The 16,957-nt window shown below is 40.1% G+C and overlaps 2 protein-coding genes across 12 annotated transcripts in view; one reads left to right on the top strand and one right to left on the bottom strand.

Moving 5' to 3' along the window:
- The window catches only part of Prtfdc1 (phosphoribosyl transferase domain containing 1), an 83,321-nt gene extending 74,835 nt beyond the window's left edge, over positions 1–8,486 (bottom strand). Inside the window, exon 1 of one of the 2 annotated variants that reach the window (XM_005320242.5) lies at positions 8,274–8,486. In XM_005320242.5, coding sequence (XP_005320299.1) covers positions 8,274–8,321 — 48 coding nt within the window. In that variant the 5' untranslated portion in view covers positions 8,322–8,486. The remainder of the gene's footprint in view (positions 1–8,273) is intronic. The other variant, XM_078023300.1, reaches the window with a different exon arrangement.
- Thnsl1 (threonine synthase like 1) overlaps positions 1–16,957 on the top strand; it is a 138,246-nt gene that overhangs the window by 70,944 nt on the left and 50,345 nt on the right. For 4 of the 10 annotated variants that reach the window (XM_078023291.1, XM_021722977.3, XM_040277608.2 and 1 more), the window contains one exon: positions 15,218–15,334. The gene's annotated coding sequence lies outside the window, so the exon portion shown is untranslated. Of the gene's footprint in view, positions 1–7,871; positions 8,029–8,534; positions 8,670–11,911; positions 12,006–15,217; positions 15,335–16,957 lie in introns of those variants that run through there. The other 6 variants (XM_078023297.1, XM_078023299.1, XM_078023295.1 and 3 more) reach the window with 3 other exon arrangements.

Genomic DNA, 16,957 nt, shown 5'->3' with positions numbered 1-16,957 from the left:
AATAATGAATGCATTATATACTCAAACCATTAAATACTCAAATACGCTGTATCTGGCTTCTTGTTCTTTCTCCTGTATGCTTTCACCAGATTCCTCTGTCCAGCTATCGGCTTTCAAAGCCCTTCATAATGCAGACGCAACCCAGCTTTCCACCCAACTCCCTGCACCCATTCCATCCTCAGACAGGTGTTCAGTCGTGATTCTTCCCAGCTCAGTCAGTCCTGCACTCTGTATCCTTTCTACCTCTATATTGCAAACTCATCTCCTTCCTGAGAACTTCAGGTCAGCTCCCACTTCTTCCTGGCGGCCTTGCTGACTGTTCCCATCCTTTGATCTTCTTTCTCAAATTCCTGGTACCCCTTGCAGCCCTCTGCTCTAACAAAAGCTCCAACAAAGATCCATGGAGAACATTCTTGCCCCTTCCATCCTGGCCCTCACTCCATCCAATCTGCTGTTGGTTTAGAGTCCATTCATTCCCTCTTTAGGACACTGCCTGATTTCTACCTTCTTCTCATGCAGGACTCAAATCCAGTTCTCCTTTGCTGAGGTTCTGGAAGGGGACTCAAGGTCCAGCCCCCACACACTCCCCTTCCGGTTCTGGTTTCTGAATTGCCAGGCAAACCAAACTCTGGCTACTTATCCCTCCCCTGTTTCAGTAAAGACTAGCTCATTCTTCCTCTTGCTCAGACCAAAACCTTGAAATTGTCCCCAATTCTTTTCTTCCATCCCCCTAGCGTAACCCATTAGCAGAGTTTATCTTCAATTCCTTCAGAATTTAAGCAGGACCAGTCCTGAGCACCTCTGCTGCAATCCCTCCACACCCATCCTGGTCCATGCCACTGTCATTTCTTCCCAGACGACTGCAGTAGCTGCTAAACTAGTCTTCCTGCTCCCCTTGCAGGCCCTCCACGTGGCAGCTGGAGTGCTGTTTAAAATATACATCATTATCCTAACAGACTTGTGCTCAAATTTTAAGAGTTTATCATTTCACTTGGAGTAAAATCCAAAGTCCTTGCCGTGGTCCATATGAGTCTCTCTTTCTGATGTGTCCCCCTACCCTTTCTTCCTCCTTCATCCTACTTCAACCATTGTTCTCCTTGCTGATCTTTCAATCTGCCAAGCACGTTCCTGCCTCAAGAACTTTGCATCTGCTATTTCTGTTGTCTACAATACACTTCCACTAACTGTCCACATGGCTGCCCTTTACTTCTTCCAAGTCTTCATTCAGTGCCACCTCAACAGAGAAGCCTTCCCTGACCGTGTATATAAAATGACACCCCTCCCTCTCCACCCATCTCTGTGTTCTTCTTATCCAGTTTTACTTTCCTTCATAGCATTTATTACCAATGGATGTGACGTGTGTGTGTGTGTGTGTGTGTGTGTTCTGCTTTGACCCTTCTTACTGGAATGTGAGCTCCTTCTGGCAGAGCCTTCATCTTATTCTTTGCTCAATCCCTAGTGCCCAGAACACTGACCTGGAATATGGTAAGTGCTCAAAAATGCTCAATGAGTGAATGAATGATCATCTCTGCTACCCATCTATCTGAACTTCAGCCCCAGCTCTCGGTTTGTCTCCTTGCAATGAACAGCACCACTGTTCAAGGCTCTGGAGAGTCATATCTATCATATCCATTGGCAGAACCATGGCCAAAGTGTGGGTGTCCTCTGCATACTTGAAAAGCATCGCATTTGCTCTTCTTCTGCCAACAAATTGGCTTTCACCCTGAGGGTTCCTTGGGCTTCTATAACCTGTGACACCTTACCACTAGTCAGAGTGTGGCCTAACAGCTGCACTTGAGAGACCTCCAGCCTCCAGAAGAGCCTCTGTCAGGCCACAGTAAAGACCATCCAAGGACCCTGAGGAGCACCATGCCCATTGGAGAACATATAAACATTTCTAGCTGCCCTTCTAGAACACACACATTACCTACTCCACTTCCGTTAGCCCTGCCATTAGTGAGAATATTAACAAGGGGTCTTCTGAGTTCATTATTTTTACCGTGCAAATCCTTTGCTGCCCTCTGCTCCGAAGGAATCTCAGGGAAAACTCTACTCCTGCTCCTCTTACAGGCCCTCCACGTGGCAGCTGGAGTGCTCTGTTTAAAACATATGTCATTATCCTAGCAGACTTGCGCTCAAATTTTAAGAGTTTATCATTTCATGTCTCTTACTACTGTGATGTTAGGGAAATTACTTACTCTATCTGAGACCCAAATTCCCTCTCCTTTAAGTAAGACACAATAAAACCTGTAGACAGGGAGGTGGCAAAAATGAAGAGAGACAGAATACAGTACTTACAGTACCTAGTACATTAATTAACATATGACAAGTGCTTAACAAATGATGCCAGAAAAGATAAGAATGCCAAGAAAAGGGAAAAGATGATTAAAAAAATGACAAAATAAAACCCATGCATAAAAAGTATAATGGCAATCCACAACATAGAGACAATACAAAGGGCAAGAACATAGACTTAAAATCTACATATCTGGGTCAAAATTGTTAGCCATAAGACCTTGGGCATATTAACATCTCTAAGTTTCAATGCATTCATTTATAAGATGAAGTCAATGCTTGATCATATGACTACTGTGAGGATTAAATGAGAGAGATAATGGTTATAAGACATATCAGTATTTGGTTTATAGTACTTATGCAATAAATGTTAACCATTTAGATGTACAGAAACATCAATTATTTAGTTACAAATTATATGGTTTAGTTTATTGATAGTAGTACCTCAAATCATCAAGAATACAAATAATAATAAATGCTGGCAAGGAGGGTGGGGACGCTTATACATTGCTGGTGAGACTGCAAATTAGTACAACCACTATGAAAATCAGTATGGAAATTCCTATGAACATTGGGAATGGAATCACAGTATAATTCAGCAACCCCACTCCTTGGTATTTATCCAAAGGAACTAAAATCATCATACTATACTGATACATGCTCACCAGTGTTTATAGCAGTGCAATTCACAACAGCCAAGTTATGGAGCCAGCTTAGGTGTCTGTCCATCAACAGATGAATGCATAAAGAAAATGGAGTTTTACTCAGCCATAGAGAAGAAATACATTATGTCATTTGCTGGTAAATGGATGGGACAAGAGAATGTCATGTTAAGTAAAATAAGCGTGACTCAGAAAATCAAGAGTTGAATGTTTTGTTCCATCTGTGGAAGCTGAGACAAAGAAAGAAAAAAAGGAGTCTCAGGAGAATAGAAGGGAGACTAGTAGAATACAGGAAGGGTATGGAAAGGAAGGAGATGGAGAGGAAGGAAGGCAGAGGGGAAAGGGGAAATTCCTGGGAAATGAAATTGATCAAATCATGTGCATGTATGAAATACGTCACAATGAATCCTATTATTATGTATAATTAAGATGCATGAATAAAGCACTTTTAAAAGTTGGTAAATATTTTAAAAATTAGTCAATATGTCAGGTGCCAAAAATAATTAAAAATAATGAAGTGACTCAAAGCTCTTTGCCAAAGTCTTATTACCCTAGTGAAGCTGTAAACTTAAAGTAGAAGAAATTGATTTCTCTAAAACTATTCTAGAATCCCAATTGGCCATTATTCCCAATTAATCTGAAATGGTGCTTTCATTGTTGAGATTAAAGACAAAGAGAGATGAAGGAATTACTGGTATATGCTTTGTTACATTTAAGGTGCATGCTAATTGTGTTGCAAATAAGTTGAATTGTGGAGGAATGGAGGCTGCTCTGCACCTTAATAATTATGTAATTCATTTGCTTTTTTAAAAATCACAAGAAGAAATCTTGAATAGTTTCAGTACCAGAGATAACATGCTCTAAGTTTATTCAGCACAATGCTTTCTCTGTTCAAAGAGGCAAAATATCACCAAGCTGGGGAAGTGACAAACACATTAAATGAGTCATTTTATACAGCATTCAAATCCCAGAACTAATTCTGATTCTCTTGTTCTCATTTGAAAGTACACTGAAACCCTTTTCTTCCAGTCATTAAAAGTGTGTTGTTGTTTTTTTTTTTTCCTCCTGAGATTATTTCTTGCAGGTTTAATTTTTCCCCAGGGAGAAAATAGTTTGGAAACATCTCTAAGCAGCTAGTCTCTGCCTCTGTTCACTTCTGAGCTCACACACTTGACCCTACTCTCCCCTGCAGGCCACTGACACTGGTTTTCAGGCTCACCAGCAAAGAAGAAAGAAGTCTCATCCCTTAGCCCTGATTCAAAGAATCCCAGACAGGAACATCAGTTGGCCAGGCTCGGTGCCAGGAAGGGTAGTGTAGTATGAGGGACAGCCCACCTGAAAACCACACTTCTAGAACAAAGGGTAGGAGCAGTGCTAAATGAAGGACGCTATGTTCTGCCACAAGAGGAATGAGAGAGTTTTGATAGATCATATAATACCTTGTATTCCACAGGCCTTCCTCTTCTGTAGTGGGTTCAGCCTTTAAAGGTAAATTATCACAACCAAGTAAAGCTGTACCTACCCCTTGTTTTGCCACTCTGTCCCCATGGAGAAGGAGAGGAAAGAAGAAAAGGCAACCGTAGGAGAAACAGAAATTTTAGACTTGTATTCCTACCATGCGCACCTGTGTAGGTACTAACTCTGGCTCTTTTGATAATGCTTTGGTAAAAAAAAATCAAACCAAACCAAAACAAAAATATCTAAGAACCTGACCCCCCAAAGCAATGTGGGGCAGAAAAGATCTTTTCTCTCTCTGAGAAGTAACAAAGATGTACCAACCAGGAGTTCAGTGACCTCACTAACTCCAGATCAAGTGATGACCAGTAAAATTTCTCAGCTCAGGGTTTACACATATCTCTTATTCAATAATTAGTATATAATATTATTTGTTATCAATAATCTACTAATTTCCTACCTGCCCAACTTAACAAAAAGCCACTTATAGGTAAGAGCTATCTTAAATCTTTAATATGCTCTTCTCTTGCACACATTACTCTGTCATGCTTAAATCATCTGGTTCTATTCATTGCCAAATTTCAACTCAGAATGTCAACTCAGAATTTTCTTTTCCACCTCATTTCTGGACACCTCTTTCAATGATTTACTCCAGTACTTACTTTGATGATTTTTCCAACTATCTCAGCTTGTGGCTCCTCACTTGCCCTACATCAAGATACTTCATCTTAATTCCATGTTAGCAACACATTCACATAGCCCCACAGAACTGAGGAGCATCCCCAACTCTAAAATCCCCCCCTGGAATCATAGGTTCCTATGCAGCATAGCATTTGAAGCTGGTTCAAATTCTGCTTCTGCCACTTACTACTTATATGACCTTGATATTTCCATGTTCTCTCAGTACCTCAATTTCTTCTTCCATAAAATGGACCTACCTCACAGATTTGTGAAGATTCAATGAATAACAAACAGTAAAAGTGCACAGGGAGGGCTAGGTTTATGGCTCAGAGACAGACCGTTTGCCTCTCATACACATGTGAAGCACTGGGTTCAACCCTCAGCACCACATAATAAAAAATAAACAAAATAAAGATATTGTGCCCAGGTATAACTAAAAAATATTTTTAAAAAAGCACTAGGGAGTGCTCAATAAATGCTTGCTATTGTTACCTAATCCCCTTTTCCTCTACTGGTACCAAAACTTCCTTTTGATTTTTTTTTGCACCCTACCTTTAAGGGCTCTCTATTTTACTCTCTCCAGCTTTCCTTTCCCCTCCCTATCTTATATGACTTTCCTTCCATCAGCATCTTGAATTTTCTCTGAACTTGACTTGCCTGCTTATTCCCAACTTGAGGTTAATATAATTATTCAAGTTCTGCTGCAGACAATGACATATATGCAGGGGCCACTTCCATCCTATACTGATTATTTCCAACTTTGATGGGCCCTCATGCAGTTTAGCAATTACTCATCAGATCTAAGCCCCACAGGAGCCAGTACAAACTGTGTCTCCTTTCCCTGTACCCCTCACTACTTCTCTGCATCTTGCTTCCAAGAGGGCTTCTATTGATAACAATAAATTTGACTATTTACACTGTTACCCCATTTGCTTTCAGGCTTTAGTAATCTACCTATATGATTATAGTGTACTTAGATTTACTTTGTTCTTTCTTAAGAGTGTCTAGTATGATGTGGTAGTACTACATTGTAACATTCTACCATGGGATGGTTGTTTAAAGGATTCTCACCACTAACTGGTCTGTAATTGTTAAAACCAAAGGCCTCTTTCCCACCTTTATCCTACTTGCTCTTCCTGCAGCATCTGACACTATTGATGACCTCATGACCCTTCCCAACCTCTTATCATAAAACTTTTCTTTGGGCACCTACCTGCTGCCCTACTGGCTTTCCACTCTCTCCCATGCTGCTGTTCCTACTTGGTCTCTTTATTTCCCCACCCCTCTTATATTTGGGGATTTCCAGGCATCTGTCCTTAATAGTTTATACTTTTTTGATTTTCACAGGATGTCATCATTCACTCTTAAACATTAAATATTACTCTTTTGTTGTTGATTTCCAAATTTATCCTATTATTCTCAGGAATTCAACTGTGAATTTCAAAGAGTCTAGAAAGCATCCCAACCTGTGAGTCCTATAGATTCAACTGAGTGGAACTTAATGATTTCCATTATCTTATTTTTATCCCTCTCCCAGTCACCTCACCCCTAGTCCTGTCCATCCTCTCTATGGCAACTGGAGTGATTTTTGTAAAAACAAATCAGATGTCATGATTCCTTTGCATTTGGTATGTGGCCCTGTGTCTTGAAATCCTCACATGGCTACCTCCTGTCTACCCTTCAGATCTCAGCTCAAATGTCACAAAAAGAGCATAAGCATTGATCCCCATCCCTCCTCCAATTTCTCTCTGACCTGTTACCCTCTTTCAATTGCACACATCCCTGAAATTATCTCCTCTATTTATGTACTTTCACACTGATTGCCTGTGTCCTTCCTCTAAAATGCAAGTCCCAGGAAGACGGGGGTTTTTTGTCTTGCCCTCTTGATGCAATAGCCAGAGCCTAAAACAAAACACCCCTTGGAACCCAGCAGGCCAGTCAAATGTGTGGCATGAATAAGCGACCTCCACCTCTAAGAAGGAAAGGTCTTGCGGTTAAGTTATGAACTGAGCAACATGCGGAGCTCAGTGGCTCAGGCATCACAGTGTCAGAGGAGGCTGAGGCAGGAGGATGGCAATCCAGGCCAGCCTCAGCATTAAGTGAGAATCTCAGCAGTTTAACAGGATCCTGTCTCAAAAATAAAAAGGGCTGGGATGCTGCTCAGTGGAGAAGGGTCCTGAGTTTGATTCCCAGCACAAAAACAAAACAAAACAAAATTTTTTAAAAACCACATTTCACCCTGAACAGTTCTATTTGAGTGAAGTTGTTTCTTTCTCCACCCTCTCATCATAATTCAGTCGATTCATTGTCACAGATGGTCTGTGGATTACAAGATGAACTTGAAAGAGAATCTTAATGGCATGTGAGCCCCACTCACCTCCCTCACCACCTTTTCACACTAAACCTGACAGTGTCAAAACTTCCACCATCCATGATTTGATCCTAGGATCCTGAGAGATGGGATCTGGATCACACCTCAAGTCCCAGGTTAAGAGGCTGAGGTCTGTCCCTCCCCCACCTCTCCATCCGGACAAACTACCAGATATTTCACACACATGATCTCCAATTCTCTGGACAGGCCTGGTTTGCTATTTCTTCCTTTCCAGACGAGGCAAGGGACACTCCAGAGCCACTAGTTTGCATGAGAACTTGTGCAGAGCCCCTCCCCAGGTTTAAAGACTTCAAAGCTCCTATTCTGTCCTGGAGAGCTACTTTAATAAAGGGAGCCACTTTATTTCCTAGCTGCTCTCAGGAATCCTCAGTATCTTTTTTGAAAACAAAACTTGAAGCCCACAGTAGAGGAGTCGGGGTGCAACACAAAAAGGACAGTCGCCAGAATGGCAAGTGAGGGTCTTCCCAGATCCGCCCGCTCGCATAAGTGACTCCTGGAGGCTCATAGGAGTGGGGACCCGCAAGACGCAGGTTTATCGCCAAGGTAGCGGTTTTGATCAGGGTAAAGGCACGTCGGTATTAGGTGTTTCGTGAGTTTTGGGGGCGGGGAAGGGAGGATTGGGTTTGGAGGTGGAAAGGATCCCGCCGCAAGGGAAGAACAAAGCAGTGGCCCGCTCTCCCCCGGAGGCATTTCAGGCATTTCATCTAAAAGGAGGGTGCCAAGAAAGGAGGGGAGGGGAGCAAGCCGGGAGCGCACGACTCGGTCCGAAATCGGGAGTTTGCATTTACCACGACGCCTCGCCCGCAGTCTGGCGCCTCCTCCGTGCTCCCGGCCATGTTTCTCCCGGGGAAAGCGGGAAGGAAAGACCGGCGCGGGAAGGATCCGGGAGGCCCGGGCTGGGCTGGGGGATGGGACCGGGGCCGCCCCGCCCTCGGCCAGCCGGCGGGAAAGCAAGCCTGGCGCGGCGCCAGCGCCTCGGCCGCCGCGCCCCCTACCCCCGCGGGTCCCCGGGGCGCAGCGCGGGGAGCAGCTGCGGAGCAGCGCCCGCTCCACCTGAGCGCAGGCCCCGGGCGCGTCCCTGGCGGCCGCCGCCTGCCGCGTGTCCGTCTGCGAGCTCGTGAGCCCCGCCGCCTGCTCGGGCCCCGCAGGGACTCGCGACGAGGAGGCAGCCGGCGGCTAGCAGGGTACGGAAAGAGAAAGCGTTGCCCTGTCCCCCTGCCATCCTAAATCCGTCGCCTCAACCCCCGGGCTAGCAATCTCCTTGACTCCTCCCTACATTTTCATGCGCTCGTCTGTCCCCTGTAAACGCGTGAAAGAGCCGCGATTCTGCAGGTTCTCGAGTTCTGTGGTTGACAAAAAGTATCCTGGACGGTTTCAAATCCTCCAACCTCCGGGCCAGGAGTTGCAAAGAGCCACGCGATTGCTTTTACCTTGGACCATATCCTTGGCGATGGGTGTTGGGCCTTTCCTTAAAACTGGGTTCCCGACAGGGGGCAAAAGAGGTTGTTATTTTATAAATGACTGTATCTGCTTTACCACTCTCATAACACCAGACAGTCAGATTTTAGTTGTTGCAGGTTGCAGCTGAAAAAGCCTCCCTCTTCCCCCCGTTAGAAATCTTTGTTTTATGAATCTGTTGTTAAATCCAAACCCTAATATCAGTTCCCTCCCAACCCGATGTCCTGGTTCTTTGTCTTTTCCTCCAGGGCCCTGCTTTCCCTGCATTCATGCCTTTGGTCTCTGACATCTCCTCAAAGGTTCCACACACTCTGGCTTCGGATTGAAGCCCTGAATTGAAGACAGATCTCTTGACTCAGCTTCTCCAAAACACTTTTGTTAAGTCTTGGGTTTCTGGCACACGACAGGGAGAGGAATACTGATTTTGCCCGGTTTGAAGGGAAAGCAGTTATCAGTTCATGTCGCTCTGGATTGGCAAAATAGTCACTCAGATGTGGCAGTCCCACCATGCTCAGCACCTCTGGCCTTTGATGTATCTTTGATGTTATGTGCAGTGGAAGGGTTCCCCAAGATTAAGCACCAGACAAGTGATGACTCGCTGCATAAATGGGAGATGTTTCCCAGTGCACAAGTGAACATTTTTCTCTCAGTCATTGTCCAAGGCCCTTATATTTAACCATGTCTGTAGTCTGCCTGGCACCTCGTACCTCTTTTCCCAAAAATCAAAGACCAGGCCTAGAAATCATATTTATAACCAATGTCGCTGGAATTTTCAGGAACTGAACAAAGCTATCCTGATGATGATCAAATTTTTTAGTTCACTGGACTGGTTAATGCAGCTTTGCTGGTCACACTTCTTCCCACTGGTTATGGTGGAGAAGATCTGTGGGGGGACCTGTGTTCAGAACTGGTCAGACACCCAAAGGGGTGCTGTGGATGGTTCACAAACCTTAGTGCTTCAGTATCAAACAGCCATCCAAGGCTCAGTGTGAATGCATGGGCCAGACTAGGTGGCAAGAGACTTTAAAATATTTCACAGGACGGGATGTAGGATATAGCTCTGTGGTGGAACTTGTGTTTTGCATGTGTAAGATTCTGGATTCAATCTCCAGTATGAAGGGAAGGGAGGGAGGGAGAAACGGAGAGAAGGAAGAAAGAACGATAGAGAAAAGAAAAGAATAAAAAATTTAAAGGAGTAGTTGCAACATGGAAATTAAAAAGCAACCACTGTGGCCTAGCCCAGGCATTGTAGAAGATGTAAGGGAAATGGTTGATAAATCTTTTTTTCCTTGCAAAAACCATTAATTTAAACATAAGTAGGTTCATGATGAGAAAAAAAGTAACTTTTTGAAACACAACAGGAGTTTTATGAATGTACGTTTGAGAACACCCATAATAGAAATTTATAGGACATTTCATAAAGACCACAGAATTGTAAACAAGTAGTTTTTAAAAAAATATTTTTATTTTTTAGTTGTAGTTGGACACAATACCTTCATTTTATTTATCCACTTTTATGCGGTGCTGAGGATTGAACCTAGGGTCTGGCATGTGCCAGACGAGTGCTCCACTGCTGAGCCACAACCCCAGCCCAACAAGTAGTTTTCAAAAATTAAATCATTTTATTTATCATCTTTGAATGTTATAATAATATTTCTATGATCTGATTATACTTCTATACATTGGACAGCATTAATGTAATATAATATTTGATATCAAATAGTATTTGCAAAGACCAGTATTGAAAAATAACAACTCATTTGTTCAGGATTTATTCTTAATCCTTCATTATGAGGATTTAGAGGCAAAAAATTCTTTTTAAATCTCAAATTTCTGTTATATATTTAGTGGTATAGCTTTAAACTAGGATTCCAGTGTTTCTAGTAATAATTCCTATGGCTTCAGCCAATGAAACTGAGTCAGTTATATCAACATAGTATACTTCAATTTTTTCATCCTGAAAGGGAGCAATACATTTCTTTTCTACTATATATAATAATGAAACTAAAGTGAGATAAAATATGAGAGAATTTGAAAAATGCTATAAAGCTGTAAAATATTATTAATTGGAGATGCTGTCAAAAATTCATGCCCAAATATAAAATTATTTCATGTGAAAATATTAGGGAATTGGGGCTGGAGTTGTAGCTCAGCAGCAGAGCGCTTTCCTCAAACATGTGAGGCACTGGGTTCTATTCTCAGCACTGCATATAAATAAGTAAATAAAATAAAGGTCCATCAACAACAAAAATATTTTTTTAAAAATTAGGGAATTGACTTTTGAAATTGATGTAAGTTACTAATCAAAGTAATTAATTAATTAATTAAATTAATCTAGGGACAATCTGGTATGAGGATGAATACAGAAAAATGAGAAAATTATTAAAATAATGAAATTTTCCATTTAAAATTATGTTTTAGCTCAGACTGTACATTTTCTAATAATTCTTTGAAGGATCTGCAAGATAAAGACATGCATCTTTGCAAAGTTAGTAACTACTAAGTATGTTTGCATTTTTCTGGCATTCTCTTTACCTCTTCTTTGCATTTTAAATTCTGAAATTATCTTGTGCCACTATCATGGTGAAAACACAAATATTAATAATTAACTGAATTCTCCACCAGATTGGAGACTTTTGTCCTGTAAGTACATACAAATCTTTTGACATTTTGGTAGTTCTTTGGCTTCTGCCAATATGAATCTATTCTTGAAGGAACAATTCAATCTATTCACCTAGGTATTCGTAGCTAGTTGCTTAGTGATACTAGATTGGAAATTCAGTGTCACTAAGGGCATTTAATTCTAAGTCCTAAAACAAAAATAAATAAGTAAAATTTTAGGCTGGGAATTGTGTTGAAATACATAAACATCTGAAACTTAATGACTCAGATTGTTAGTCACAGAGTTACTGGTTAGAATCTGGACGAAATCCACTGTGGACAAAGGCCAGTAATAATGATGATGATATTTTGCTTTTCCATAGTGCTGAACAAAACACTCTGAAAATGTTAGAAGCACAAAAGAAAAAGTGGCAGGATATTTTCCTGTAAATTCAGGCTAAGTAAGCATCTTGCTAACTTCAAGGTAATTTTTCCAATCTATATAAATACAGCAAAAAGAAAGGTAATTACAAATAATTATAACAAAAGCCAACTTAAGCAAAAGGCTCATTAGTATTCGATTAACATAGTAACCCTTCTTTCCTAGCCTCTTGTTTGAAGCAGACTGGATCCAATGTGTACAGTCCTAGAGTGTTTAAAAAAAAAAAAATTGGCTCACTAGTACTTCATACAAATAAAGCCAGGAGAATTACATTTTGTATTATTATACTTTCGTTAATAATTAGCCTTCCAATTGAGAACACACAGGGTAGATTGAAACCTGCTCTCTTGCAATAATATGACATGAGCAATATCATCAGCAGTAAGTGTTGGGCTGCTTCAGAGATATCCTCCCACTATCTTCCCATCTGACCGGAACAGGAATTGGATAGCTTCAGAGAAAAAGAATAATGTGTCCATGTGTTCCTCCAGATCCCACAGTCCTGGCAGCCAACCTCAACTCTCTTGGCCACTATAAAGCAGTCACTGAAAGGACACAGCTGCAGGAACAAGGGACTAAGCACTAAATAAATCCACAGGGCTGGAGGCAGAAGTTATATACATGACCCTAGCACAGCACTCTGTGGCTACAAATGAACAGATTAGTACCTAATGGTGCTGTGATAGCTCGTGCAAAATTAGGTGGTGCTTCAGGCAGTGCTGAGTTTGGAAAGAAAACCAAAAACTGCACAGAAAACAAAGGGCCTCCTTAATCGACAATAACTTAGGCTGACATGATGGGGAGACCAAGGACCAACTTGAAAGGAGAAGTTTATTCTTTTAGCTATAGGCCCGCGTCTTCAGAGCTGATGTATGATACCCACCGGTTATAGTCATTGCCAGGTTCTGGGTTGCATTTTAGAGTAAAGGAGGAGAAGCTTGGGATGCCCTTTGGGGAGACATGGCTTGAGGGTAGAAGAAACTGAAAAAGAGATTGAACATTGATAACACTTCCCAAAGTGTGTTTTGATACCCCCCACTTTTTTTTTTTTTTTTAATGTTTGGGGAAGACAATGCTGTGATTCATTGGGTCTGAGGAGCCATAAGATAAGCAAAGTTAAAACAGACCTCTATGTTGTAGGATCTCCAGAAGCCTTTGATATTGCCAATATACACTGCCAATGTTCAACAAGACTTTTGCTAAATGGATTGTTTCTGAAACTTCTTTTGACAATGGAAACCCTTTTAGAGGGTGGGAAAAGTCTATAAAAATTGCGTTATTGGTCTGGGGTTGTGGCTCAGTGGTAGAACACTTGCCTAGCATGCATGAGGCCCTGGGTTTGATCCTCAGCGCCATATAAAAATAAAAGATAAAAAGGTATTATTGTGTCCACCTACAACTAAAAAATATATTTTTTAAATTGCATTATTATGAAATATTTAAATTTATGGCTTTATTGTTATCACTAAATAAGAGGTTTATAGGGTCTTATAGATACACTAAAATCTAAGAATTTTTTCAACCTATGCATTGCTATTATTTCTTTTTAAAAACGTGCAATAGGGCTGGATATTTTGGCACATGCCTATAATCCCAATACACAGAAGGCTAAGGCAAGAAGATTGCAAATTCAAGGCCAGCTTGGGCAATATAGCAAATCTTTGCCTCAAAATAAAAAAAAAATTTAAAAAGGGGGTGCTGGGAATGAAGCTCAGTGGCAGTGTGCTTGCCTAGCATGCGTATAGCCCTGTGTTCAATCCTCAGTACTGCAAAAAATGATGATGATGATGATGATGATGATGACGACATGGAGCTAAAACGACTTGGTTTAGGCCTTTTTCAAACTCTGAAAGACTTTTTTGGCTTTATTTGCAGTTTGGGATATCCTTCAAGTTGATGTGAATCTTTGTATTTGTCCTAGAAAAAAAGGAACTTATTTCCACCTGTATTCTTCCCCACTCACCACTACCTTCTTTTGTCCCTTTAGGTATGAACAAAATCAGTCTTCTGAGTAGCAAGAGAGATGAAATCCATCTTCTTGTGGCAATCCCCTTTTTTGCCTCTCTCAGTGAAAATGCAGTGGCTAGCAAAGGCAATTGTTTTTATACATGGCCAGTGTGTAGAATAACCTGGTGAACCAGGAAGCAAAGCTGGGCTGCTATCACAGCTCACACAAGGGTGTGGGCCTGCTAGACTCGTGGTGTACACGTCCAGAACAAGGAGAGCCTATTGCAGCACTCACATTTATAATCCTGTGGTTTACATGTGGAAAATAGAGTTCTTTGTGTTTTCTAACGAGGGATCTCTTAACTACACTCACACCTTCAGCAGTACCTGTATAATTCACAGCAAGTTGAACCTGGCTCGCAGAGGGTCCCGTTTGCTCAGTTTTAGCCATTCTGTTTATGACTTTAGAAAAAGAAAATTAGAAGGCATTTTTTTTCTGTTTTAAATCAGTATATAAAAATTGGTTCAATAGGGAAAAAATAGAAGTAAAATATAAAGATGTTGGTATCTTCTAATTTTTGTGAGTCTGTTTTGTTAGTCTTCTAAATTTTGTGAGTCTTCTAAATAAAAAAAATGATGCATTTATATTTTAAATTTCTGAAAAATTTCTCTTATATAGTTGTAACCAAAAGCTTGCTCTTGAGTTCTGTATCCTTGTTTTCTGCTTTGCACTCCAAGTAAAATAAACATTTAACACAAGTGTTTTTCCATGGTATAATGAACATTATTTGAAATAGCAATGCCATCATTTATTTAACCATTCCCCAATATATTTATATTACTTACAAATTTTGATTTTATAAATACATATAAATATGTGTGTTTATAATAAAACATTTATATGCATTCTATTTCTGGAGGATAAATTCTCTAGAAATGGAATTTCTAAGTGAGAGGGTATAAATATTTCAAGGCTCTTAATATGTATTGCTAAATTTAGCTTACAATATTAATGTATTTCTTCAATGAAAAACTACAGTAAATCTTATGGGATTTTTTAACTAAAAATGAATAAAATTTTATTGCTAAAATACTTTGAGGTTTGAAGGAAAAGAATATTAGCTAACATATGTTAGAAACTTAGTAATTGGAACTAATAAAGAAAATCAGTTTGAATTTGTGATTAATTCTTCAGTGTAGACTACTTTTAAACAATGTGGTTTTAACATTGTAGTCCATAAAGTAATACTTAGACTAATGAAAAGTTTACATGTTCCTTTTCAGGCTTTGGGCTCAAAGTCAGACAGACTCAGCTTCAAAACCAGACTCTACTACCTACCACCTGACCTCGGACAAATTTCTTTATTTCTTTGCTTTATTTTCCCCATCTGTTCAATGAAGGTAATGTCAGTTTTTTTGTTTCTTAATATTACCATGAGGCTTATATAAAGTAATATATTCAGAGTTCCAAGTATGCAAAGGGTACTTATCCACTATTAAAACTAGATAATTTTAAATGGAATTCCTAGTGAGTTAGGATTTCTGCATTAATAAACAGATCTGTTGAATTGGTTTTTTTTTTTTAAATTTTCTTGTTGTTGTTATTGATGGACCTTTATTTTTTATATACAGTGCTGATGATCAAACCAGTGCTTTACACATGCTAGGCAAGCACTTACTACTGAGCCACCACCCTAGCCCAGTTGAACTGTTTTTTACAAATTACAATCTATAAAATCTTCTTTATGTATATGAGCTAACATTTTCCCTTGAAGTTCTTTTATTTGTGGTGATATCAACCTGCTCTGTACAAATTATAACATATGATTCTGAGTGTGTTTGACTGTGTGTGAGCGCACACATGTAAGCATGAAACAAAAATCTTCAGTAAGGAAAGCTTCTGTTGTGGTGAGATGTTGCTCTGCAGAAGAGTGCTTGCCTAACAACAAGTGTGAGACCCTGGGTTTGAACCCCAGTACTGCAAACAAACAACAAAAAAAGAAAGTAAGAAAAGCTCTTGTTTGCCTGCTAGAATTAATAGTGATGTATTTTCTAAATTCAGGCCTATTTATTTATTTGGCATTACATTACCGGATACTCTACACTTAAATACATCCTTAACCCTTTTATTTTTGAGATAAGGTTTCCTTAAATTGCCCAGTCTGATCTCAAACTTGTGATTTCCTGAATAGCTGGGATTATGGGTATGTACCACTGTACCCAGCTCCAGTCTATTTTTAAAATCATCCCTTTATTAGTTTTTATTTTATATTAGAAATTTTAAAAAAGCTTGATATAATGCTCTTAATGTTTGTAATATAAAGGATAATAAAAGCTAACTTCAAAATCAATTACTATATACTTCAAAGAAGATCTATTTCAAATATAAATACATCATTAATCTCAATATTTATAGTTTATTCCTAAGAATCAAGTGTAAATAGATCAAATTAAAATTTAGGGGGTGGTACCAGGGATTAAACCCAGGGGCACTTAACCACAGAACCACATTTCCAGCCCATTTTTTGTTGTTGTTTTGTGTTTTGGTTTGGGGGTTTTGTTTTGTTTTGTTGTTGTTTTTTGAGACAAGGTCTTGTCAAATTGCTGAGGCTGGCTTTGAACTTGTGCTTCTCCTGCCTCAGCCATTAGGATTATAGCATGCACCACCACACCTGGTTCAAATTAAAAATTCTAAATTAAAAAATCAAATGGAAATTTTTTTTCTAAATTTCTAAGAATCGGGAAGATGTTATACATACGGAAAAATTCTCCCAGTTGGCAGAAGTGGGCCATGAACTCGGCATTTGGAATGAAGCAGCTTTCAGCTTCCATAGGCCATTTCAGATGCTATTGGTTGTTGTGGTCCATGGTTCCCCCCACCACCACCGCGCGCTTACCTTACCTTATATTTTTCCCACTGTTTTTCAACTAAGCAAAACTATCATGATCCTTTTGAACCTGAACTTCAGGCCAATGTGGTCGTTATCTGACTGTCTCTCAGCTTAAGGAAGAACCATCAATCAG

The sequence above is a fragment of the Ictidomys tridecemlineatus genome, chromosome 10, assembly GCF_052094955.1.
Source record: "Ictidomys tridecemlineatus isolate mIctTri1 chromosome 10, mIctTri1.hap1, whole genome shotgun sequence".
Taxonomy (NCBI): Eukaryota; Metazoa; Chordata; class Mammalia; order Rodentia; family Sciuridae; genus Ictidomys; species Ictidomys tridecemlineatus.
The sequence above is the reverse complement of the archived record's forward strand: the minus strand, read 5'-3'. Positions and strand labels throughout refer to the sequence as shown.